General features: G+C 35.0%; 1 protein-coding gene across 5 annotated transcripts in view; it reads right to left on the bottom strand.

The window, feature by feature from the left end:
* Window positions 1-19,676: 19,676 nt before the first annotated feature.
* Window positions 19,677-26,897, bottom strand: part of LOC126754513 (uncharacterized) — a 230,558-nt gene continuing 223,337 nt past the window's right edge. For all 5 annotated transcript variants that reach the window (XM_050466570.1, XM_050466561.1, XM_050466580.1 and 2 more), the window contains exons 6-7: window positions 23,325-23,649; window positions 19,677-21,482 (exon numbers count right to left, since the gene is read on the bottom strand). In XM_050466570.1, coding sequence (XP_050322527.1) covers window positions 20,992-21,482; window positions 23,325-23,649 — 816 coding nt within the window. In that variant the 3' untranslated portion in view covers window positions 19,677-20,991. The remainder of the gene's footprint in view (window positions 21,483-23,324; window positions 23,650-26,897) is intronic.

Below are 26,897 nucleotides of genomic sequence, written 5' to 3'. Positions count from 1 at the left end.
AAATTGGTAAAGCTGATTCGACATTTGCGAACCCCATCCATTAACCAGTTAAGTTGACAATCAGGTATTTTTCCAAATCCACTCGACAGAACAATGAGCATAAATGACACCTGTGGTTTGCCTCTCCTGCTCCTCCCACTTCCTCCGACCAACCAACTGCGGAGTGCGATGTCCAGGTCATCTGAATCAGATACGCCACCAGTTTCAGTCAAGCCTTACTGTTTTCAATTGAGCGAAGTACATGGGTCTAGTAGTGAACGAGGGCAAGAAGATATGTATCTCCTGTCATCACACAAACAGTCGTCGCACCCGCGACTTGGCTTCCACGTCACTGCTGACAGTAATAAATTCGAAGACGTAGATAATTTCGTCTAACTTAGAACCAGCATTAACACTAACAACAACATCACCATCGAAATCAAACGCAGAATAACTCCTGCCAACAGATGCTACTCCGAACTAAGTAGGCTATTGAGAAGTGAGGACTTCTCGACGAACAAAGACCAAACTCTACAAGTCATCATCATCCCCGATGACAAAATCTGATGAGTCGGCGCTATGAATTTTCGAGAGAAAGGTTCTGCGGAAGATTTATGGTCTTTTGTGCAGTCTAAGGAATGATGAGCTATACGAGATATTCGACGACATTAGCATAGTTCAACGAATTAAGAGACAGCGGATACGCTGGTTAGGTCAAACACTCCAGCTCTGAAAGTATTTGACGCAGTAGCCGCCGCGGAAGCAGAGGAAGAGGCAGAGCTCCACTCCGTTGGAAACACCAGGTGGAGAAGGAATATATTGGAATATCCAATTGGCGCCAAGCAGCGAAAAGATAGTAGGACTGAAGCGCTGTTGTACACTTGTCTGTAACCGGGTAAGCGGTGTCTACGCCATTAAATAAATGGAAGATCTAATGGAAGGGCTTTTTACAAGTATCACTGGGCGCATTAATCGAGATTACGAAAACACAATTTCTTGTTCTGAAATATAACCCAACAAAGCCCTTTGCCTAATCTCTCAGATTCACATAGAAAGAAACAATAGTAACCCGGGAAGACTTCTACCACACTTATTCCTATTACTTGCAGATAAAAACCTTCTTAAATACTTAAATACAAAGTTACTATATATAACTTGATTTTGATTGCTCGGTATGTATGACAGATATATGATTTAAAGGCCCGATATCGGCGCTTCCGACACATAGGCAGCTGCTCTGGGAGAAATAGACGAGTGAACGATTTAAGATCGATAGTGAGGGACTACTTCGCGTGTATATAGATAGATGGATTTGCTGAAAGACAGACAGTAGGATATGACTAAATCGACTCTTCATGCTGATCATTCATATATTTGTTTTATTGGGTCTTCAATGCTTGTTTTTGGGTTACACAAACTTTATGGCAAACTTACAAACTTAATATACCCTCTTCAGGATATAAAAAACGTCACTCTTTGAATTCACTTAATAGAAAATGTTGAAACCGAAACCACTTGATGAGATGCCTGCACATGAGCACATGAAGCACCAATTAACTAAGAAAGTCAAGCACATCTTGCGAATATTTCAAATGTGAAACTGAAAACAACAACAACTAAAATCAATGGCTTCAGAAAAATCAGAAAACCTCTGTATGTGAAGCACTGTGTCCTAAAAAGACAATCAAAGTCATTCATTCATTCGTCATTCGTCCGATGCAATTCCATTAAAATGTGCAGTCCATTAAGTGCGTGCCAAGCCGCTCGTATGCCTTGGCAGCGTCTTTACCCCGAACAAAAGCGGTGAATGGTAGCTGCGGACGGACTTTGGGTTGATGAGCGCACTTCGCTTCAATGTTGACCGCTTGGCCAGCAATCACTCACAAGTGTGAGTATTATTTGAAATTTAGTTGTTGTTGTACAACAAAACAAATGTGTGGAAGAAGTGAGTAAAAATTGCGATCTCATGGTCGCTCAACATATCACTTGTCATAATAACGCATCATATCACCGCTATCTGCTATAATGCAATAAATGAAATGCTACTTGCACACATATATACATATGTATGTGTTTAAGTATGTGTGTGCGTATGTGCGTATGAGTGTTTGAGTGTGTGTGGTGGAAAATGTTGAAAATAAAAACTCATAATTGAATTCTCTACTTGACTTCATTTTGTGATCCACTTTATTTCAACGCGTTCGCCTTCGCCTTCTTCTTCTTCGTCTTCCATTTCAACTTTGTTGTGCAATTTACGAGCGTTGCCACCGTTGTAAATAATCACACACACATATATGTATATATGCTTGCATATTGTATGTACATACATACGCTCTTCTACATCTCTTTGTTGCACTTTATTATTGCGCTTTTGTTGTTTGCTGTTGTCGTCGAAAACATTTTTGGTGCGCACTTTGACAATTAAATTTATAAGCGTCACACACATACATACGCACACTTATGCATTCATTTGCTGCGCGGTAAACCCCAAAGATTTCGTATCTTTACGGTCACTGGCCATGAAAATCCTGCGCAGCACGTTGTTTAGCGGTTGATTTCGCTACAGCGATTGCAACTCTGTATAAATGCCGCAATAGGTACACATACATATGTATATATTTACATATATGTGTGCGGTGCTGATGTCAAACTGTAAAGCAAAGCAGCGGTTATGAATATAAAATGGTTAAATTGAATTGAGCATCATTAAAAACACTTTTACGGTGGCAAACGAAATAATGTAGATACTGTGTATCGGACTTACGTTCTCATGTCTACATTAGGGTATTCCTTACAAGCAAATGCACAATTTTTACAGCGCTTTTCCAACTCCTCAATGTCCGGTTTTTAAATACCTTCGCGCTCATATTTCCGATATATTTTTGACGATGGATTGCAAACAAACATTTTCACCCTTCTTCGAGCACAGAGCTTGGCCTTTCATGCTTCCAGCTTCGGAGCGATCTCTGCTAGTCTAGTGGCCGTCTTTTCGTCCTTACAGTTAACTAGAAGCAGACCTGACCTGAAATAGACTCTATGAAATGAGTATCACCTGAGTATCTCATCCATAATACTATCATGGAGGGCAGTAAGCTCCTCTAACCTCAAAAACTTCGCCGGGTAGTTGCGGAACAGTACCACTATCCGAATGCCATTTGAGGCCCTCGAATATTTATGAAGACCCGCCAAAAGCGAAGTGGGACTTGTAGCGTTGTTTTTCGACCACCTTTGGATGGTTTGCCTTTAGCCTCTTGGAATTCGGAGGTTTTTGAGATGTTATCTGCCCGCTCTTCCGCTTCGCGGCTTGTCTGGTTGCATCTGGAGGTGCACCCGTGTTGCTACCTCGGCTTTCCGATTCCCGCGTCTAGCATTTTGCTCCTGCGCGTCTTTTAATGACTGGAGATGCGATTCTGCACCTACTTCTACTTGGAGAGAGCTTCTCTGCTGTCTCTGGCGACTTTCCAGCCCGGAGATGCCTCAGGTATCACCTAAGAGTGGCACAGCTCATGCCCGCTCTGCGATGTTCGCACGACCACCCGATCATCCAGCTTCTGATGTTGGCGGCATTTTCCCTCCCCGGTTCCTCTTTCGCTCACTCCTGGTTTCGACTTTCTTGGAGTAGCCCACCTTCGTGCAATTGATCCTGCTCGAGGCCGTTGTTATTTTGGGGTTTACGACACCGGCAATAGCCGCAGTGAATGCCTTTTTCTGAGTGCCACAACAAAATCATCCCGCGTGTGCTTTTCAAAGAGTGCACGTTCCCCCGGCGAAAGAAAGCTGAGCTTATGCCTAGCTCCTAAGCCGCTCTTACCTACAATCGGCATGTTGCAGTCAGTTCATTTTATTTATGTTGTTGTTATTGGTGTTGTTGCATCAGCCCAGCTAGGTGAGCCTACTGCTCTACTCTTTACATGGGGAACACAATATTCCGCCGCGCCAGAGCCCTTCGATGCAGTAAGGAAAAAAATCCAAAATCTCAATTACATCTCTAATTTCTGAATCACCTTAACATGCATACCATATTTTTTACATATATTTCAATGCATTAGTAATTTATATAAATATCCAATAACCGACATTAATATCAAAATTATCAATAACACAATTTTCAATCTTCCAATAATAATTACAAAAAATATATATTTAATTTAATTTTACCACCTTTGCACTGGAGTATACTGAAAAATTGGCATAAAATATGGAAAAGTTTTATATATTTTCATTCATCCAAAGTAGTGAATGAAACATTACTTCAAGAACCAAGTTCGAACAGGTTATATTGGGTAGTCTAAAAAGTATTTTCGTATTTTCTCAAGAGATGTCGTTGCAGTCGTAAATCTCCAGTGCTGCCAATCACATTGTGTCATACCATATAGTGTTAAAAGGTTAGACTTTAAACTTCATTTAACCAAAAACAAGTTCGAGAAAAAGTTACAGCTGTTCAAAAATGAGTGAAAATAATGAAAAAATTTATTTTAAAAATTTTGTATAAAAAGAGAAGAATGAAAAAACTTTAAGGCGGAAGACCTTCCGGGTACTATTAAGAGCTCATATTTGGAGAGATTTCGTAGAGGTGTATAAGAATTTATTTTTCATAAAGTAGCATATAACAAAAATTATGCTAGCAAAGCATTTCTGAATAATATTTTCTACTTTTTTAGAAATAAGCTATTAAATTGTGCGTGAGTGTTTGCATTAAGTCTACAATTAAGTAAGACATCCCCATATTAGCATATGCTGAAACCATAATTTGTTTATAACCCATGCCACAGTATTGAAAACTTCATCATTTTCAGTATTAGAAAATTAAAAAAAATCTCCCCTCTTTACTTTCAGTTAATATTCTTATTCTAATTTAATATTAAATTTGAAATATTTTTATATCGCTCTTTACCTCTAAATGCAAAGCTGGATTTTATCAGTTCAATAAATAGTCGTAAAAATTCAGAAAATATTGCTTGCGATGAAATCCTAATGACATGTGAAATATATGATAATCAGCTCTTATCTTTGTCTTCCAGACACGCTTTCACGAATACACTTAAATAATATTTACGTCTGTGTGCGTGCTTATACTGTTTACCATATTAACTAAAACTGCTGTATGTGGATGGTCATATACATACTGTATGTATATACACTTGTCTGCTGTAAGGCGGTTATACTTTTAAGAAATATTCTAAATTAGAAGTTTCTATATACCTGACAGAGCTTAAGTAATTACACCAAACAACCAACAAACTGCTCGACTTATGTACTTTTAATCATAACCCCGAAATATTGATATTTATATCGTAAATGAGGTATACTGAGGTATACGAAGGTTGTTACAGCCAGAAGGATGTTTCGGAGAACCCATAAAATATATATGTATGTATATGAGTGAACAACATTACAAGCTTAGTCGATTTATCCAAGTAGAACTGTTCGTCTGGCTGTACATATGCGAACTAGTTCTGAATTATTGCACATCTCCTCAAGAATCCTTCCGATATCTGGCCACTATAGCAAGTAGCTAATATACAAACTAAAATTTTTTATATGAATATTTTTATAAAAATAATTATTTTCTTTAAACTGTACTTTTTTTTATAAAATTACCGTTTTTAAATCAATATATTACCAGTTTAAACATAATAATTGTGTTGTCCAGTGTACGACTCCTGACATTTATTATACAGCCATCCAACGCAGTCGCATCCACGCAAACATAAATAATTTTTTAAAACAGTTTATTTGCTCAAGACGCTAAATATATAACAGCTTTTTAAATCATTTAAATTTCGGTTTGCCGTGTGGCAAGTGTCTATAAGCCTTATACATAAGAATATAATCTCACAATTTAAGTTATTATCATTTATTAGTATATGTACATACTATAAGACAGCACATAATCTCTTATATGTAGTAAAATCATCATAAGAGTTTTTATGTTTTTTGTATGTAAACAAAATAAAAAATTAAAAGAAAGGTCCGACTTTTCTGTTAGCGTGATATTCACTTGTTCTTACCGGAGTTTCTCTAGCAATGATTGCACCATCTTTTTTGTTGGTATATAAACCTTGATTAAATATTACTTGACAAGCGAGCTGAACTGGTTGGACATGTTTTGGAAACATCTATGCAGTACAATTCCACTTACAAAATTATATTTGGAACACCTTTTTCTTGAATATGGTTAAAGTTCCGCAAATTTTTGCCTCCTTGTATAAATTTTTATTCCGCATATCAATATCACGGGTGCCTCAAAGTAAAATAATCAAAATCATATACAACTTTGTATAATTTTCCTAAAATAATTCATACTAAATACTCAAAATTTAATTAAAATTACTAAGCAATTTTGATCTGAAAACCTTATTATTCATTCACTCGATATTTAAAGGAAAAAATAGCTAAGTTTACTCTTAGTAATTTTTTACAATTGTTATTTTCTGTACGCAAAGAAGTACTTAGACTTAGACTAGACATTGCATAGTAAAAGTTGCCTACACTTCGTCGCCAAGCTTTATTAAACACGAAACTAACCATGAAAGAAATCTTCTTCTATAATATTTCCCGCCATAAGACTGCAACTTTAATTGATGAACTCAAGTTGAATTATATATTGTACTTATATTTTAAGAGGTTACATGGGTTGCCCCTTTTTACTTATATTATATTTTAAGGGCTTACGTGGGTTTCCTCCGGTAAAACAAAAGCCTTTTACAATAATTTTTTCTCATATAAAAAATGAAATATTTTATTAGAATTTTTTAATGTTACAAGCATGCACTATTAACGAAGAAATTTTAAAATTTTTAGAAACAAATATTCTAAATTCGGCCATCCGGTAACCCCTCAGAAAAAGATTTCGTCCGCGCCCGCGTTGACAGGATAACTCCTTACAGGATCATCTAGAGTGAAAAAATACTTGTTTTAGTTAAAACCTTAACTTAAAATTTGGGAGAAGAAAAAAAACTGACACTGGATTTTTGGCAGACATTTTTACAAAAAATGAAAATTTCAGTTAAAATTTCGCGACATTTTTTTTTTTCAAATATTTATAATTAAAAATATCCTTCGTTTAAGTCTGTAAGTATTGTGTCCCAAAAACCTGTGCAAAATTTCATAAAGATCGGTTGAGTAGTTCTCGAGAAGTCTTGCAAACCAACTTCTAAAACACAGTTTCGAGAAAATCGCGTTTAAAGACGGCGGATTTAGCCTAGCAAGCCTCGAGCACACAAGTTCTCAAGGCTATCTCTCCGAAACTATTACTCGGATCCACTTGAAAATTCAGGACAATACTCTAAAGGTATTACAGATTTTAATAAGACAATAAAATTTGATTTTTTTTAAACCCGCGGAACCCCTTTATGTCCAAAGTAAGCATTTGTTCACTTTCGAGGCAATAATACTACAGCAGTAACTTACTACTTGCAAAAAGAGAAAGGGAAGATCTTATTCATATGTATAATAAAAAATAATAATTTTAATAAAGTAAGCTTTAGTTTTTCGAAAAGTTGTTGCTCTTCAGACTAGTTTATTACCAGTCAAACGTATTTACTTTGCTACTAGTGTGTGTCTACATATGTATGCGATAATAACATCATTTAAATTTAAGCTTAATTTTCGCTGAAATTGCAGCAAGCGAGTACTAAAATTTATTTTATATGAGTCTTGAATAACTGTTATGCAAACACAGCGTAAAGCTGAAAGATTGAAGGAAAATAAGATGTGTTAATATGAGTAAATGTGTGAGCATTGAGACTTTTTACGCAGAGAAAAATTATTATTATTTTTTAATACACTGATAGCGAATACTTTCACGATTGCCGTGAAATTCAAATTGCAATTGGAATTTTGAGAAATTAAGTTTCAAGTCAACGGTTGACTGCCTCAACGGCAGTGAAATTCAAAAATACTCGCAACGGCATATCAATTTAATTAAAATCAAATTAGCCGCAGGCAGCTAAAATTAAAATAACGCAATGTTGAAAATATGAAAATTATTCAAATATGGTGAATATGGAAAGAAAAATTGCGTTAGAACTTTAAATGGCATTTTGAGTATTAATAACTGGGCACAAAAATACTTTTCAATGCATTTATGCAAATACATATGAAATTTTGTAGAGTTATATGCATGTTAGTCCAAAAAATGGTTGAGCAAAATCCTATGGCATCCAAAAATTAATAAACTGTGCCACTAATTCGTTGAAATATTTTAAATAATTTCAGTATTTAATATTAAAAAATATATTTTAAAAAATAAAAATATAACAAGTGAAATTGCTTGAAAACACACTCAAATAAAAAGTCTTACTTTACAAAATCCACTCATTGGCGCTTATTGGACCTCGCCAGTAGCGAAACTTTAGAAAATTGAAATATACACTTTTACAGCCATGTATATACTCATGTGCAGCTGTAAAGTAGCAGACTAGTGGTATACAGTAGTATGTAGTGGCGTTTGAAATCGGTGTCGTCACATTGCCGTGGCGGCGGTTACAACTTTTCCGGTTAGCTGAGTGCTATCAATTTCGCAGAAATTTGCATTTTCCAGACTTTTCTGATTTGAAATTTTGTTCACACCCATTACTTTTGTCTAAACGCTGCTTGCTTAGACATCGGCGTCAAAATATGCACTAAAAAGGCGTCAGTTGAATTTGAAATTTGCAACCAAAGTCGTTTGAGAGAAAATCAAATCAAAGAAATGCATGCAAAGTGCGATGGACGGAGAGATTTTAGTGAAATTTGGTGAAGGGAGATAACATAACGGAAATGTCTAAAGTTGCTTATAAGTTTTTGGTAAAACACGCGTTCCCCAATATTTAAATGTGGGTAAATATTAAGGGTGTCCTTAATAGGAGATAATAATATTTTGCAAAAAAGTTCTTCTTGTAGAACTATATTAAACATATTGCAGATATTTTACGTGAGAAAAAGCAACACTCTGTTTGACGTCTCAAGAATTAATCAACTGCTATTTCCTCCTTTAGATGAATACATACATAGGTGACTAAAATTAATATAAATATCGCTCATTTCCTTTGATTTTTTTTTTCAATTAGGCCACCTTAATGCTGGCATACTTACAGATATAATATTAATATGCAAGTTTACATTCAATACATTAGATTAACTTGGTTGAAATTAGGATGCTGGCGCCTTTCCTGCCAAATTAATTTGTCTATTTGTCTCTAGAGGTCAAAAATGGTGGAAAACTAAAAACAGAAAAATATGTTTACGTAAAATTTTATTTTGTGACATACTAAAATGACCAAGAAAGCATGTGATATCTCTTATGAACATTAGTGTTGGATGAACTGTTAAGGAACTTAGACGGCAATCAAGGCTTTGATCTCTTCGTATATAGCAAGACATTAGTGGAGGGTGTCGCCAGAAACCAGCGTCTTCTAACTAATTAGTAAGAACCAACTAGGCAACTAGACGGTATTTGAGCTAAGCTAATTCATATTCTCTTATCCTACGAAATGCCATTTTCAAGATTTTGACCTCATACTTCATACTATTTCAGCACAAGTCAATTGGAACTTTTCCTTGGTCGTACAAGTTTGTCTTAAAAAAGAAGCTACTTCGGTGACGATATAATCTGCCAGTGTTCTCACTAGTTCGATTTTAGTGAGACATTTTTAGTTTGGAGCTTATTTCTGATAATCGGTCGTTTTAATATAAAATACATCGCTTTTTGTGAAAACAAAACATCCTGCTGACTCTACTCAATATGATTGGTGATTGTATGACAGGTACTTTAATGAAACTCAGGAAACATTTTTTAGTATGTGGCATGAAAACAGTTAATAAATAAAGTCGGATCTATACCACCCCAACTCCCATATACTACGTATAATGATTGTCGTTTTCATAGCAAGCTTTATGGTGAATAAGTCGGACAGTGTATGAGTTATATGGAGTCAGTGGCGTAGCTACAACTTCGGGCGCCCGGGGCCAAGAATGTACTGCCGCCCCCCTTTATCTACCTACCTATAAGTTTCATGAGGTGGTTCGAGCAAAAGTGAATTTTTACAAAATATCTCCGATATTAAGTATATAAAATTTAAGAACTAGAAGCCACGCAAATTCTGAAGTTTCAAAATTCTCACAATACTGTTTTTGTGGAAATTGACAGAAAATTTACAAGACATCTTATTAAAAGCCATAGAAAAAAACCATTTTCGCCCTATATATTGTACACTTTTGACACAATTTGCAGGAATTTTTGCCCGAATTGGAGTTCTTAAATACCAGTTTTGCCGCCCCCAAGACGTTGCGCCCGGGGCGGCGGCCCCCTTCGCCTCCCCCCCTAGCTACGCCACTGTATGGAGTCTATCTATACATAAAATTGCTTGGATTCCGTTCCTCTGGTTGACATTTTACACCTTAAGGTATTTCCTTGGCCTTAATTCCTGCAAGTGGCAGGAGTATTAAATGTTCTTTTGCACCCAAACTTACTTGTTAAGTTTGGATATTGAATAAAGCAGATAGCGCTCGCTCCTGCTGGTAACTTACAAGTCTTTCAATAAGCACATAAGTAGTACTCAAAAGACAATTTATAATCAATAAATTTTATATTTGAATTTTTAACTATTGTAACAATTTGTTGTAAGCTTCGATGACATTTGTAAAAGACGGATACTCTTGCATAATTATTATTTAACATATATAAGTATGTAAATGCTCTATTAATTTACTGAAAAGTTCTTGTTTACATAACTGCGACTGCAATAATACATATGTATGTGTATGCGAACAATAACTGTTATGTAATATTGGCATAATTCTCGTTGCCATAATTCATCTGATTCCATAATAGCAAAATATTTGCGTGAATGTCGAAGTACCATTAACGGCATCTCTCACAACTTTATACATGAGTAACTGTATCCATTCATACATATATGTACATACCAACCTATATACACATATACATATATGTGTGTTGGTACGATAGTGTTGAATAATACCAGTCATCGTAGACTCATTTATGACAAAAGCATTGAAAATTAATGCGCTAAATGTCAAATGCACAAGAAGAAACTTTTAATGAACTTAAAAATGTGGAGAAACAAACAAGAATAAAACGAAAGGCGGAGGAGGAAATCAAGTGTTATGAGAGGTGGTGACGACATGGTTTGAAGTTGAGGAAGATGATGTTGAGAATGTCACTAATATGTGGGTATAATATAATAATTTAGTATGGAGTATCGAGAACAAATAGACATAATACCAGCTGGACACTTTAAACCTAACTAGGCTCTTACACTTGTTCTAAAATAATACTACCAGAACAAACAAAAATAATAGAAGATTACATTAACAAACAACACAGCCTCTTGCAAAAACTGGTATTCTTACTAATTTTTGTAGTTTTTGTGAATTTAGAATTTTAATGTTGAACTCTTTATCTGTAGTTCAAAAATTCTCTTGTCCATTTGTGGCATGTCGCTCTCTTTTTACAAATTTATACTTGAGTTTCATATGCAGCATTGAATTATCTTAATATTATACCAGACAACCGGAAGATAATTTTGAAATATATTTGACATATTTGAAAACGCTCCGTAATAATGAAAATTTAATTCATTAAAGAAGGTATTCGAGTAGATTTTCCTTGTAAGGAAGCCGTAAACTAGATCAAATGAAATATAATAATTATAAAGGTATAACGATTCTATAAACATAAACTGTCGAATGAATTGTCAACGTAAGAACATGTGTTTGACATAGTACTGTGAGCAAAAAATAGTAAGACTTTTTAATTTAAATTTCGCGCGAAAACCAATTTGTCAAAATATTTATTTCTTGGTTGGTATGACTATCAGTGACATCTGTGTCAATAGTGTTTAGTATACGCTTGTCTTTCTGAAATACATAAAGTCTAGGACGGCCATCAAAAAGTGATAATCAAGTTGTGACAAAGATCCCTTCGGCCTAAGAATTGGGAAAACACGATTGGTTTCAAAATCACTTAATTTTTTCAGCATCGCGTTAACGTCTGTGAAACAATGCTATCCGCCTACCCGGTTGTCATGAAACCTATTACTACTGGCGCTCAATATAGGATCTATGCTTACGATCTGTAAACAGGCGATGAAACCGTCCGTCGACTATTCTGGCAAAGAAGAACCGAAACCGAACAAACCACTTCAATGAAAATCAGCATCCAAAGTTATGTTGACAGTTTTCTTTGATTATCGAGACATAGATTAAAAATTTAAAAATTATGAACAAAGTCCTACTTATTATTTTTTGCTAAAAGTAGTATATCTACTATAATTTTAGGCAATTGGTTCGCAACACTTGTTGTCGCACTTGCTTGCGCCCATTCGTTTTTAGCTGTAAGCAAATTTTTGGTTTATTTGGGGCGAGAACAAACCTCATGTCTGTTACAAAACTAGCATTAGACAAATGCTTCGGTGCCCACCTAAAGACCAAATTATACCAACAGGTCACTACACTAAGCGCTTTAGCAAACTTTTTGACCAGAGCAAGAAAATGGGTTTGCCTTAGATCAAGAAATTAGGTTAGCAATGTTGGCTTATCCAGAGGTCGCACTTGGACTACCAAATGCAGTCCTTTATGAAGCCATAAAAAAGAGCTCCTGTAAATCGATAAAAATTTGCTCCGGCTTCTTCTAAAAGTTTAAGGCTAACAAGTCTCAATCGAGCAAGAGCGGGACAATCAACAAGGAATTTCTTCAATACAGCTCCTGCAGATGGCGCTCGGTAGGATGTTCAATCTTACATCGCGGACGGCCTGTTGGAAACCCTACAACTTAGGGCCCCAAGAAAGAGCTCACTTGACCTCTTGCGATCAATCTTGAGCCTAAAGAATTTTGCAAGACAGTGCATGAGCCAATTGTAGCCCAGCGCTGGCCACACCAGAAGAGACCTACATCAGAAAGCCATATGATGTAGCTGCCACACAAACTGAGCGATCAAGATCAAGTTGTTGTATAGAAAATGTTATGAAATACATTAAAGTCAGAAATCTATCCCAATAAATTACCTAAAATTAGTCAAGAAAAAATAACATTCTGGGCATTATTGGCCATAAGACCGGCTATGCTGAAAAAAAGTGCAAAATCGGACAGACGGTTGTTTCATAAGATTCCTAAGCAATTTGATAAGGCCGTCAAAATTGTGTTCAAACACAAAGCATCTAATCCTTACAAGAAAGAAAATGATATGAAATCAACTTCATGGAATCAGTGACTCCAAACAGGCTCTTTGAAAAAACGATTTCTCGCTAGAAATGAAATTACTAGTAAATGAAGCTCACAAAAATGTCTGTAACATTTCGTCTCACCTGTTTATGTCATGTAGTATATCTTTTAACGTCTTGAAGAGATAAAATAACTGTTTTCTTATATCTATGTGCGCATTCATTAAGCTGCATACATAGCTACAAGCAACCGCGAAAAATGCACACAACCGCGCATTGTTTAAATGCCGCCCCATGAAAAAGGCAAAACAATAAAAAGGATTTTTAGCAGCACAAAATTAAAAGCGCCAAAGTCACGTCAGATTCGCCCGTTGTGAGCGCCGCGGCCAGGTAAGCGCGCAACACAAGGAGCGCAGCGACAAAAATTCATTTATTTCATTCCATTTGCAGCTTTTGTCTTTTAATTGCACTAACCAAACGGCTGTCTGCTTATCTGAATGCAGCGCGCTTTCTCTTCCATCTCTCTCTTTCTCCGTCTGTGTGTGCAGGTGAATACACATATTAACCCACACTAATGCACATGCATTGTTTTGCGTGCAGGTAATATTTTATTTGCATTTTTTGCATGTTTTGTGCTGGAATAGCGCAAAACGCTCTGCTACGCTGCACTGTGGTCTACGAACACAACACAAACAAACGCGCGCTTTATTCGCACCTGAATGCCATCACTTTTTAGCATTCGCTTTTGGTGTAAAAACATTATTTGTTAAATAATTTATTCACTTTGCAATTCAATGACTTGACACTGCATCATATTTCATTGTGCATTTTAACCACCTCTTTATGCCAGCATAATGCCATTCCTTGTTGGATTGTGTATATGTGTTTAATGGTATGCTATATATTCACAAAAATAAATGTACATACATAACCTTATAAATATATTTGCGTATTTGTATGTATTTGTACAACATTTTTTCTATTCGAACAAAATTCTTTATCGCTCTATGAAGAAGTTCGCTTTTCTATCTGCAAAACTTCAACATTCTATTACCTTTAAATGGTAAAATTTTATTACTAATAGTAATAACAGGAACTATTCTCCCTTCGATATCATATTATCGCAAAATATTAAACTAAAAATTTGACACTGGAAATACACTTTAGAAAATTTAATTTTTTAAGGGGCACACCTAATAATGGGTTGTCAAAAAAGTCTTGCGGTATTTTCATTGAATTTTTTTTTATTGATATGAATTTTTGATGACTCATGCCCAGCTCTTGATCGATGCTATGGCTGCTACTATGCCGGTCTCTTTCGACCAATTCAGCGATTTTATCGCAATTTTCGACGACAAGCCTTCCAGAGCGTGGCGCATCTTCGACCACCTCTACACCAGAACGAAAACGTTGAAACCATCGTTGTGCGGTGGAAATGGAAACTGTATCGGGTTCATAAACTGCATAAATTTTATTGGTGGCTTGAGATGCATTTTTGCCTTCATCGTAGTAGTAATGTAAAATATGTCGTATTTTCTTTTTCTTTTGCTCCATGTTTGCGACACTATAACTCACGAACGACTTAAAAGAAACGACAGTCAAACACGTGTTAGCGCGTGAAATGAGCTTTCCAAAAAGGTATAGCGTGACCCGATGCGACGAATAAAACTAGAACTGCGCGCTTTCAGCGCCAACTAGCGAAAATACCGCAAGACTGTTTTGACAACCAATATAAGATGTCAAAAAATTTTTTTTGTTTTTGTTATTTCTAACAAATTTTATTTGTCCAAACATTTAAAAATACTATACTAAAATTATAAAAGCATATTTAGAAAAACTTTGAGTTAATTTTGATTAAAGTAGAACATCTCAATTCTATTAGTTTATCTCTAAACGCATTTTTCTCGAAAAAGCATTTGTAGAATTCGTTTGAGTGACTACTCGGAAACAAATAATCCGATTACTATCTAACTTTTTCTGCAGATTCTCCATAAGCTCTCCATAAAATCTTTCGTTCTGATTAAAATTGAATTTCGTCATGCCAAAAAACAACCAACATTTTGGCTACTTTTGTACTTTTTGTTTTTATTTTTATACCCTGAACAGGGCATATTAAGTTTGTCACGAAGTTTGTAACACCCAGAAGGAAGCTTCGGAGATCCTATAAAGTATATATGTAAATGATCAGTTTGTTGAGCTGAGTCAATTCAGCCATGTCTGTCTGTCTGTCTGTCCGTCCGTCTATCCGTCCGTCCGTCTGTAAATATCGTTCTGAAATTTTGCAACCGTCATTTTCTCTTCAAGAAGCTGCTCATTTGTCGGAACTGTCGATAATGTCGACTGTCGATAGCTTAAGGATTAAATAAACTATTAGATGTGCAGCTTAATTAAAATGTCGAACAGGAAAAGAAATTCTATCAGAAATCCAGCGAAATTTGATATACTTATTAACACAACCACACGAGAAGTATTTGTGATGAGTATTGTTAAAGGCATTAAAACAGGTAGACATTGCACGAACAACTGTGGAATGAGTCAAAGTTATTTAATAAGTACTAATTTGTTTTTGAATTGCAATAATTTGATAAAACGGCCTACACTCCCACCTAAATATCCGAATTGATGTGTGTGAAGTGTATGCAATCATAATTGGAATTTTAGATTTTAACCTGATTAACTCTCAATTTGATATGCCCTATCAATTTTCAATATCTCGGCGTGTATGTTAAATGAGCTGCAGTGTGTTCCAAAAATATTTGCAAAGCATTCAAATCCAAACTCAAAGTAAGTCAGGCAAAATGCCATTAATTAGTTGTGAATAGAGTTTTTCGGTGTTAAATTTCGAATAACTGTAATACAAATAATAACATATTATGCCGACTAATGCAAATATATTGTGCAAATGGGTATGTGTGCGTGTTTAAGAGTGTGTGCGAATATGTTGCAAATATGATTTGCACAAATTAAATGAATAAGCAGCAGCAACGAATATTAATTACTTGGCCTAATTTTGTGCATACAACAACTATGACTAATTTGCAAAATATTTTCGCATATTTTTTCTGCTTTTCGGGTGAATTGCAATTTGCCTTTATGGTTGTTATTTGTTTGCGCGTACTTTTCGGGATGAACATAATAATCAGCATATGTGCGATTTCATTTATATAATTCAGTTAAATATATATATGTACGTATATCGTATTTTGTATATGGTATGTGCTCGCTTTATTATGTACTTAGTTATGTACTTTCGACTGCGGTGTTCTTTGATAAATATAATCCGAATGTAGTATACATACATACATACATGTTTTTATATTATTATGTATCTTATCAGTATTTCAGGTAAACATCGCTTTCATGAATTGTAGACGCAGACTTCATCTGCTTTTTGGTACCAAATGTCATTACGGTAAAAAAACCATTATACATATATGCACCGGTTTTATCAATTTTGGCTTCCATATTAGTTTTGTGACTTAATAAAAAAATATTAATTTTACAATCTTTCTGAAACTATTCCCAAAAAAATTTGTTTAAAACAAGAAAAAACGTTAACTTCGGCTGCACCGAAGCTAATATACCCTTCACAGGTGCATTTATTTTAGTAACTATGTGTTCAGTTTGTATGGAAGCTATATGCTTTAGTAATTCGTTCTGAACAATTTTTTGGAGATTATATTGTTACCTTAAGCAGTAATCCATGTCAAATTTCGTGAATATATATTGTCAAATGTGAAAGTTTTCCATGCAATAAATTGATTCCGACCGTTCAGTTTGCATGGCAGCTATATGTTATGGTGGTCCGATATCGGTAGTTCCGACAAATGAGCAGCTTCTTGAAGAGAAAATGACGTTTGCAAAATTTCAAAACGATATCTTAAAAACTGAAGGACTAGTTCGTATATATACAGACAGACACACGGACAGACAGACGGACATGGCTAAATCGACTCAGCTCAACAGACTGATTATTTATATATATACTTGATAAGGTCTCCGAAGCTTCCTTCTGGGTGTTACAAACTTCGTGACAAACTAATATACCCTGTTCAGGGCACAAAAAGCGACGGAAGAAACATAAATCAAATGGCACCAAATGGAATACATACATATGTCGATTTATAGTAATTCTTGACAACATATGTTGTATACAAAGTATTGCGATAAAAGTATACTGAGACATTGTTCAAAATGACCTGCATTTTTTATATAAAGCTTGTTGTGATATTTTAGACTAAGGTAAACCAAGGATTAATTCAAACTTTCTAGACACCAAACTAAGCTATGCTAAAGATGGAGGAAGAATACGAGATTATTGATGTTAAATCGATATTGAGGTTTCTTTAAAAAAAAAAAGAAAACTCCAAATTTGATGGGGAATATTTATTATCATTCAAAATAAAATTCTTTTGCATTTACTTTTTGCTGATTATCTCTTTTAAATGTTGGCCCGTGCCTACGTCTCAGATGGTCCATCTATTGAGCCCAATTTTCGATGACTCGTTGCGAATGTCGATTGATGCGATATGTGAGAAGAGACGCCATTTCGTTGGTACCAAATGCCGCCCAGATCGCGATCACCAATTTTAAGCATCAAATAGTCGGTTATATTGGTGCGATAACGGTCGCCATTGACGGTTACGTTCTCACCGGCTTAATTTTTGAAAAAATTTGAACCGATAATTTCACCGGCGCACAAACGACACCAAACCGTGTTTTTTTCTGGATGAAATGGCAGCTTTTGAATCTTTTCAGGTTGCTCTTCGTCCCAAATGCGGCAATTTTGCTTGTTTATATTCCCACTGAGACAGAAATGGGCCTCAGCGCTAAACAAATTTTGGCGTGAAAACGTCGGATCTTCTTCGAGCTTTTCAAGAGCTCATAAAGTCAAATGGTGTCACTTGGGAAGGTCACTTTCAATTTAAGATCTCGACGTAAAAAGCGCCAAGTCATTTCATATGTCAGTGCGGGTTGTTGCGAACGGCGCCGAATCGACTCTACATGGTTTTCGTGTACATTCTCTGCTACAGCTGCCATATTTTCTTCACTGCATGCTGGACGTGGTTAATTCGGTCGAATATTATCCAATAGTGAATGAGAGGTCTCAAGATGAGTGATGGTGCTTCGAATAGTGCGCTGAATAAGCTATTTATGGCAGAAACATGTTTGTGCCTAAGTTAATCCTAGCATCTATTCAAAAATTTTAGACACCAAACTAAACTCTGCTAAAGAAAGAGGAAGAACATAAATATTATTTTTGTCAAAGCGGTTATATGGCTTTTAGAGCACAAGTTATATAGTTGTCAATGCCTTCGAAGTCATCTATCGGTATAAACAAGAAACGACCTGTTTTCGACGTGAGACCGTACTGGAATGGGATGCCAGATGAGTAGGCTTAATTTCGATTCAAAGTTATGGTTACTACAATGCGAAAACTTTTGATTAGTGAAGTTTCAATACCCACGACATCGAGCTCTGCCTTACCATAAATACCGCGATATTATCCAACTAAAATACAATCATTAAAATTATTGGTTATTCCAACTAAAATACAATCAATTATGTTAGTTATGTAATACATGACGCTTGTAAGACTTACAATCGAAAAATATTTTATGAATTTATCGAAAACAAACAACAAATATCATTAAAAATCAAATATTTTACAATTTTGAGGCATTATTTTGTGAAATAATGTAAAATGTAGCTTTCAATATATAATGCTCGACTTTGAACTCAAATAAGCACAAGTCGACTTACCAAAAAAATTTTCTAAACCCTTTCACTCCGTCTGTCTGTCTGTATTTACGCCAACTAGTCCCTCAGCTCGAGATATGTATCTCCCTTAGAAGATGATCATTGGAACCGGCATTGTTACGAAAAAAGAACACGAATGCCGAAAAACCAGCGAACTGTTACGAATAAGAACACAAAGCGAGTTGCTGAACAATATCGGCGCGATTCTCCTCTCCTCGTCGCCCCCTCGCCTATAAACTAAGAGTTGCCGCAACAAAAGTTGCCGTGTGTGATAAGGCTCTATGCTGCAATACCATCATTGGAATCAAGTGCTTGTATGCAAATTTTTATATGACGAGATATCTTCACTAAATGTATCTAAGAAAACGGTGCAATATCCACATATAGCTACAGTGATTCCATATAAACTGAACGATTGGAATCAGGTTTTTTGTAAGAAATCGTTTGTTTTTTTGGATTGTGTTATAGCATCGGTGCAACCGTAGTTAAGTTTCTTTCTTATTATTTTGTCAATGTGGGCGATATTTTCACGGTAACTAAGGACAACTAATCAGTTAAAAAATAACTAATATACTAATTATATATAGTAATAAAAAAACTAATATCTTTTGGTCCACCCTAATGCCGATATGTGTATACCTCGAAATGTGTATGGTACTTACCACTTTTAGTTTCACAAGTAATAAGTAAAATATTTATATTTTGATTTAAAATTAACATATACGATTTTTATTATGCCCTTTTTATATTACATAATATAAATAATAATATTTTTTTTTTATTTTTGGTTTTTATTACAATTTGCTTCATATTATTCAGGTTACTGTTTTCATTTGCATGAACGTTCGCGAAATGGCCTCAGCTATTTTATTTGTTTTGTTGTTTTTCGTATGTTGCACCTTTTAAATAAATTACAGTTATTATATATTATCGCCATTTTATGTTTATTTGATTTCATTTTAGTAATATTTTTGCTATAATTATTATTTTTTTTTTATCAATATTTTATTTAATTATAATATTTATTTTCTGTTTTGTGGTACATTATTTGCTAGATCGGTAGATATTGGTCTAAAGCAAAACCCTTGCAGGTTAGGTTGCTTAGCATAATTTGCGTTTAGATAACTTTTCTTTTGCGTTTTTGCAATTTGTTGGTGTAATTTTCGGTTTGCGAAACATTATTTTTTGTTGTTGTTTGGTTTCTTTTGTTGTTATGGGCTGCTTATTATACATTTAATAGTTGCTGTTGTTTTATATTTATTAAATAATTAATTTTTTTTTCGAATTTCAAATTTTTCATATTTTATTGGTATTTATTGGAATATTTTTCTTTTGCTTATTTTTCCACCTTAAACTTTTTTGACTTGCTTTTAAGGCTACCAAAGGGTATACATACATTTGTTAGTGTAGACTTACTATAAATTAGTCACCCTTTCAACACTTGTTGTGTAATTTTTATTTACTTTATGCATTCTCAACGCTTGCTGAGTTTCGTAAAATTAATGACCTTAAAAATATTTTTCCATGAAATGTAAAGAAAAATCACTAATTTCAAAAACTAAAAGATTATTTTTTTTTTAGTTTTTCATTCTTTTTATTACAATTTTTTGATTCATTAGTGCATTTCTCGCCATCGATGTCAATCTTTATTTAGTTCAAGTTTATTCCCTTAATTTTACGCTTTTCTCATCTCACTTTCTTTCCCGTTCTCCCTTTTCTTCCTTTCGGCGCGTCGAAGTCTGTCACTTCGCGTTTCGCCAGCTCACAGCTGTTGCGCACATTTATAATCGCATTAAATGTAATTATCAGTGTCTGCTTGCTGTTGTTGTGTATTTCCTATTTGTTGTTCTTTTTGTTGTTTTTGCTCTCTGCTCGTAATTACACGTAAAACATAATATTCACTTAAAACTACTATAAAAATACAATAATATTAATTAGCCTAATTTTTTATCATTTATTTACTTTACTTTGTTTTACTTTAAGCTTCTTCTTCTCCTCCCTTTCGTCTACCGCGCATCGCTTTTAGTTTACTTTTTCTTATTAAATTTAATTTTAATTCAATTAACACATTTAATTTGATTTAAGTTATCTGTGAGTGAACCTCGGTACGTGCAACGCCGAGCTGGTGACTGTAGTGACATGCATATGTTGTTTTTGCTGTTGTTGTTGTGGTGCATAATTTTGCCACCACTGCAGCCAACTGGGCAGTAGTTGCGATTGTTGTTGTTTTATGCGTTCTATGCGCATTGCAGAACATAGCTTTGCACTTGGCTGTCGTGTTGCTTGCATTTGTAGTAGTTGTTGTTGCTCTTCTATACATTTGCTGCTCAATTTGTGCGCTGTCTGCATCATTTGATTAAAGAATGCAAATGTTGCAATGCATAATTCAACAACTCCACCCAATAATGTCATTGTTGTTGCAGTTAGTGTTGTTGTTGTTATTGTTGTAGTTGCTGTAATGCTAGCGATTGCCATTAGCAGCATAATGACAGCAGTCGGTGGTGGCAAACGCCGACTTGAGGAGGAAAAGTATGAGCTGAAAAAGTTCGTCATGCTGGAGCCAGAAGAGAGCGTCACTGTAAAGGAGAATCCGAAAGAGTTGATATTAGTTTTTGCTTTTATTAGATTAAATTGGGGTTAAGTTTTTACAACGTTATTGCAAGTGTGACTTAGATGTGCAAATTTTTACGACATTCATAAAGTTATAATTTTCAGTATATCATTACTGCTTTACAGTTCCGAAATAATTCTGTGGGAAACTATCACTGAAGTAATTCTGAAACTCTTCCCAGTAAAATTTTGGTTCGTTTTCTTATTCTTATTCGTCTTTTACTGCCTAACTACCTCTCTAAATTCCCTCCATAACTTAACCATTCCCAAGTTATTGTTAACAACAATTTTTTTTAGCATGAATCACCACTTAGCACGGCGTATTTAAGAAGGTCTTGGTTTTTCCAAATTGTACCTTCAATTTCTAATTTACATTGTGATCTAATGCATTCTTTCAAACTACTTTCATTTCAATCCAATTTATTTAGTCAAATGTTGTTATTATTCTTCCTAATAATGTAGGTGTTGAGCGAACTCGAAGTTTATTCTCATCCAAAAACAATTTCCTACATCTCAGTCTTCTATTCCATGCAAATTCAAAAAAATAATTCTGAAATACAATCATTGTGACTAAAATAGATGAAATATGGTTATCTGTAGTACAAGATTCCAGCATTGGAAAATTCATCAAGCTAACATACCTGGCTGTCTCTGGATTGAAAAGTCACCAACCAGTTCGACCATGTTGTGATAGACGGAAGACACGTTTCCAGTGTTTTAAACGTGCGTACAACAAAAAATGCACGTCAACAAACATAAGGAAGGTTCGACGTCGAGAAGCTAACATCGCACCAGACAGCCGAACGATCTTTTACTCATGCTCTCTAAGAGCACTCATCAGCAGCTCGGTATACTGTGAGTAATGTGGGACGGCTTTTCGAACTCTTACGTAAACCATTGGTTTTTGGAAAAGACAAAAGAAGAGCTGGTACGTTGAGAAGTGCCGTGGTGCAGCGCAGAATAAACTGGAAAAGCAACAACTAACCAGATATCTTGGAAAAACCCGTGAAAAGAGCACACCACCTCTAATATGACTGGGCAAACTGACGTTGAGTAATATCAAAATCTTCGCCAGGATCGGGTAGGACCTCTCCAAGCCGTTTGATACCAAATGAGGTTTCAGACAAGGCGACTCCCTATCGTGCGATTTCTTCAAGAATAAGGTGGATAAAGTAATTCGAGCTGCAAAACTGAATAGAGTGTAGTTTAGTTCTGTTTTTCCAGACTGAATAAGGAAGCGAAGCAAACGGTCCTGGTCGTTGCACTCGTTACTTGACTTGATGTGATTAGAACATTCCTTTAGATGACATCTATGCATATATTAATGGAACCTATTAATTTTAGTGACATCCATCATATGGAAATCTACGGTTTTGTCAAAATAATCAAGTATCTTCCAATCAGCAAGTGAAATTATCTTTTAACTTAATTACGGATATTTAATCTACATATGTATGTTGAACCGATTTGGATATTACTTTTTAATCCATTTTATTTTTGAGAATTTTCGACGTATATAGTTTTTAATAACAAAAATATAACACAACTTTAATTACTATAGATTAATTGTATAAAACTGCATCACTTTATTTGGTACAGTTTACTGATTGCTTCTGTGTAGCCTAACTTCTTACTGTTGTAAAGATAAGTAAAATATTTCTGAGCCTCGGCATTCTGCATTCTCTAAATTACTTTACTAACAAACATATCATATATAGCAAAAGCTGCTTGGCAAATACACCTGAGCACCTGCATATGATCTCGTGATTACTTGTTTGCATTAAATTAAGTCTCTGCCGTCAACTCACCTCTCGCCGGCACCGGATCCTTTTGCGGTGTGCCCAATTCAATTTCCTTATACTCCTGATACAAATCACCAATTTGTGCTGTACAACGCAAAACCAGACTGCCAACGCTGAAGCCACCGCTGCCGGCGCTGCTGCCAGCGCTACCGAAGCTGTGCACCGAGTTCATGCCGCCATTGTAACCGCCATAACCGTGACCGCCACCACTGTGGAGCAGCGACGGATTTGCGCTGGTGAAGTGTATGCCCTGCAGCTGCAATTTCAGGCTGATGCGCGATGCCATCAAATTGTCAATGGTGCGTATGTATTGTGTTTCCGAGGTGCCAACCTGCAATGATAAGAACGCAGCGCATGGAACTTAGTGTGTGTGTGGTAATGAAGAGTCAGAATGTGGTGGCAAATATATTTTTAATTGTGCAAATGTTGTGGAAATAGTAGCTGTAAGGAGTTTTGAGAAAGTTAATGTAATTTTTAAACATTTTTATTTTTATTAATATGCCACAAATACAGTAATGTTTCTTTGAGCAATAATGCAGGTAAAATAATGAGAGCACTTTCAGAGTATTCTGTACTCAAAAAGTAGTGACGCCAACAAATTTTCAGAAAAAGTTCAATAAAAAACAGCTTAGCAGATTTAACTTTTTTCTTAAGAAATTGCGCAAGAAATAAAGAAAAGTTTGCAAGAAATTCGTCCTTGGGGTCTTTTCGAGCACCCTGAGTGTCGATGAAGGTTGAGAGAGTGGCGTTGCTTCTTAAACTAAAATGAGGATATGTTTTGAGTTTTCAGTAAGAATGATCAAATTTAACTCCATGAGTTTTAGAAAATTATTGCGGGAAAAAAATTATTTTACTTTAGGAGAAGAAGGAGACATAAAAAAGTATGTATGTAATATCCCAGTTTCCACGGACGGAGCAATTTACAGATTTATATTCTTTGATCTTTTATTACGGGTTGTGAAAAGTTATAAATCCTTACAGATATTTTACGGATTACCATTAATTTGTTTAAAAGTTTGAAGTACTATTTGATGTTGCTACAGATCGCACTTTAATTCTAAAGAATCTTTTTCAAATGATTTCCAATCCCACCAACAGTAGGAATCTTTTTATGTAAAGGTTAAACAACAATTATCAAGAAACAATTGAAGACAAAGATTTTATTCAATTTGAAACCTAAAGCAGATGATTGGATTGAACACATTTGAATATAGCAGTCATAGGATAACTATGAGATAAAACAGGACTATTGAAAATTGCTTCATATTTTGGGAATAAAATTTACTCCTTTTATTTGTTATTATGTTTTTAAATACTTTTCTTGAAATCTAGGGCACTATATACAGCAAATCTTGCAACTCACATTTTTATCGTAAGATTGGACATTTTTCATTGCACACATATTCAGAACGTTTTGAACTACGACAGCTATTTGTGTTGCTGCCAGTAACTTGAAATATGCATCTCGATCAAAAGATAGAATTAAAGCGCGAACACTTTCGTGTAAATTTTTTGTACAATTTTTAACGTGGATGAACTCAGCATGAAATCAATTTTGGCGATGAAGCTCCATCAAGTCACGGTGTTTATCGATGGTATGGAGAATTCAATCAGCTTCGTAGATCATTTCAAGACAGAATTCGTAAAGAGCTTCCAAAATTAGTTGTTTTTCCGGAAATCATTGATGCTGTGCATAAACGAATGTTGCCAGACCGTCATTTGACCTAACGTGAGATAGTAGCTATTGTAGGCATCAGGGGAATCAGCATACATTCAATATTGCAGGGATATAAAATTTTTTTCACGTTAGACGTCACACAATTTGTCGATAGTTCAAAAAAGACCAGTGTCGATCAATCGTGAGAAATGTTAAAAAATACGATAGATGTGCTTTGAAATACTTTTATGAAATCGTGACTCGTATGTTCCCGTATGTATGTATCAGTCGACTGCATCTGAACTTCAAGGTGAGCCGAACCCAACAAAAACTGTTCGCACACAAGCACTTTTAAGCAAATAGTTGCATGATTTTTTTTTTTTTGCAACAACTGGATATATCGCAACCATACTACAAGAACAACGCAGAACAGTAATTTTTGAGTGATAGACTAACATCTGTTTGCCAATTTTCGTGGTAGAAATCAGAAAAACCAATTGCCGAAGACCATTTTTCAACACGACATCGCGACATCACACCTCGACTGAAAGTACTGCATTTTTGAGTATCCAAAAACTCAATTTAGTGAGTCATCCTCCGTATAGTTCTCACTTGAGACCGAAAGACTTCTTTTTAGTTCCGTCCGTTAAAAATAAACTAATAAACGTTTTTCGGCCTAAAGAGGCGGTTGTTGTGTTCGGAACGCGTATTGTGGAAACACCTCAATCAGAGTGGCAAAATGTCACTTCTTAGTGCAATTGGAAAAAAAATTAATTAAAACGATATTATTTTGAGTTTTTTTATATGGCGAGTGCAATAGAAAATAGTTTTGTAAAAATATTATTCCGCAAACCTATGGTGTAGTTAATTTTTCAAAACTACATTTTTGATAAATATTAATTAAATTTCCTATAAATCTGATATTATAGTAAATAATAAGGAGATGAAGAATGTATTACAGTTGTGAAAATTCACAGAAATTAGTTGAAAAGGAAGCCTGTATTAATTAATTTAATTTTAGCACTAATCCAACTTGCGTCAAAGTTCAACCGAAATTTTTTTATTTTTGTGTTGTTGTGTGTATAAATAGCTGCGCGTTTTGGCAATTGTACGAGTGCAAAAATTTTCACCTCACAACAGACCACAAACGGGAGTTTTTCAGTTGAATTTGCGCTTATGAAATGTTGGCCAAACATTGCGGCTGCATGCGTAATGAGCCAAATTGGCGTGGCCGGCGCAAGGGTGCTGAACTGGAAGCGATTTTTAGCGGGCAAAAGGCAGTGAAATTTATAGTGAAATGAAAAAATAAACTATACAAGTACGATTAGGTTAGTCATATTTAAAATAGTACATAAATTCTTGAAATTTTCAGTTACAGAATTTTTATTCAAAAATATTTTTCATTTATAATATTTCCTTTCATTGAACAAATTTTAAATATGTTATATCTTCTTAAATTCCTTCAATCTTGACAGATTTCTTTTTGTTTTATTTTGTATGTATGTATGAATGTATGCATGTATAAATGTATGTTTATTATAAATCTTGCCTTGCAACATTCGCATCTACCATACTTGCTCCAAGATTGCTTGCATTGTTGGTGCAGCAGAAATCTTTAGAAATGCCAGTATTTTTCTTGCAGAATTGTAGAAAAGAATTCAAAGCGCAGCAATAATGAAATGCAGAAATTTATTGTTGCGTAAAGCAGTTAAGCGTTGCTTGAGTTTGTTTATAAGGCATTGTGTACATACACACACACACACACATACATACATATATATATATATATGAATATGTATGTAAATAAATGCGAAAAGGTTAAAGCAAGCGAGCTAGAACTAGAAAAATCGCAAGCAATTTAACAAATAATGTAAAAAATAGACCGTGCCACGGCAGAGGAGCGGGAATTGAAAATAAAATGT

The sequence above is a fragment of the Bactrocera neohumeralis genome, chromosome 2 (assembly GCF_024586455.1).
Source record: "Bactrocera neohumeralis isolate Rockhampton chromosome 2, APGP_CSIRO_Bneo_wtdbg2-racon-allhic-juicebox.fasta_v2, whole genome shotgun sequence".
Classification (NCBI taxonomy): Eukaryota; Metazoa; Arthropoda; class Insecta; order Diptera; family Tephritidae; genus Bactrocera; species Bactrocera neohumeralis.
The sequence above is the reverse complement of the archived record's forward strand: the minus strand, read 5'-3'. Positions and strand labels throughout refer to the sequence as shown.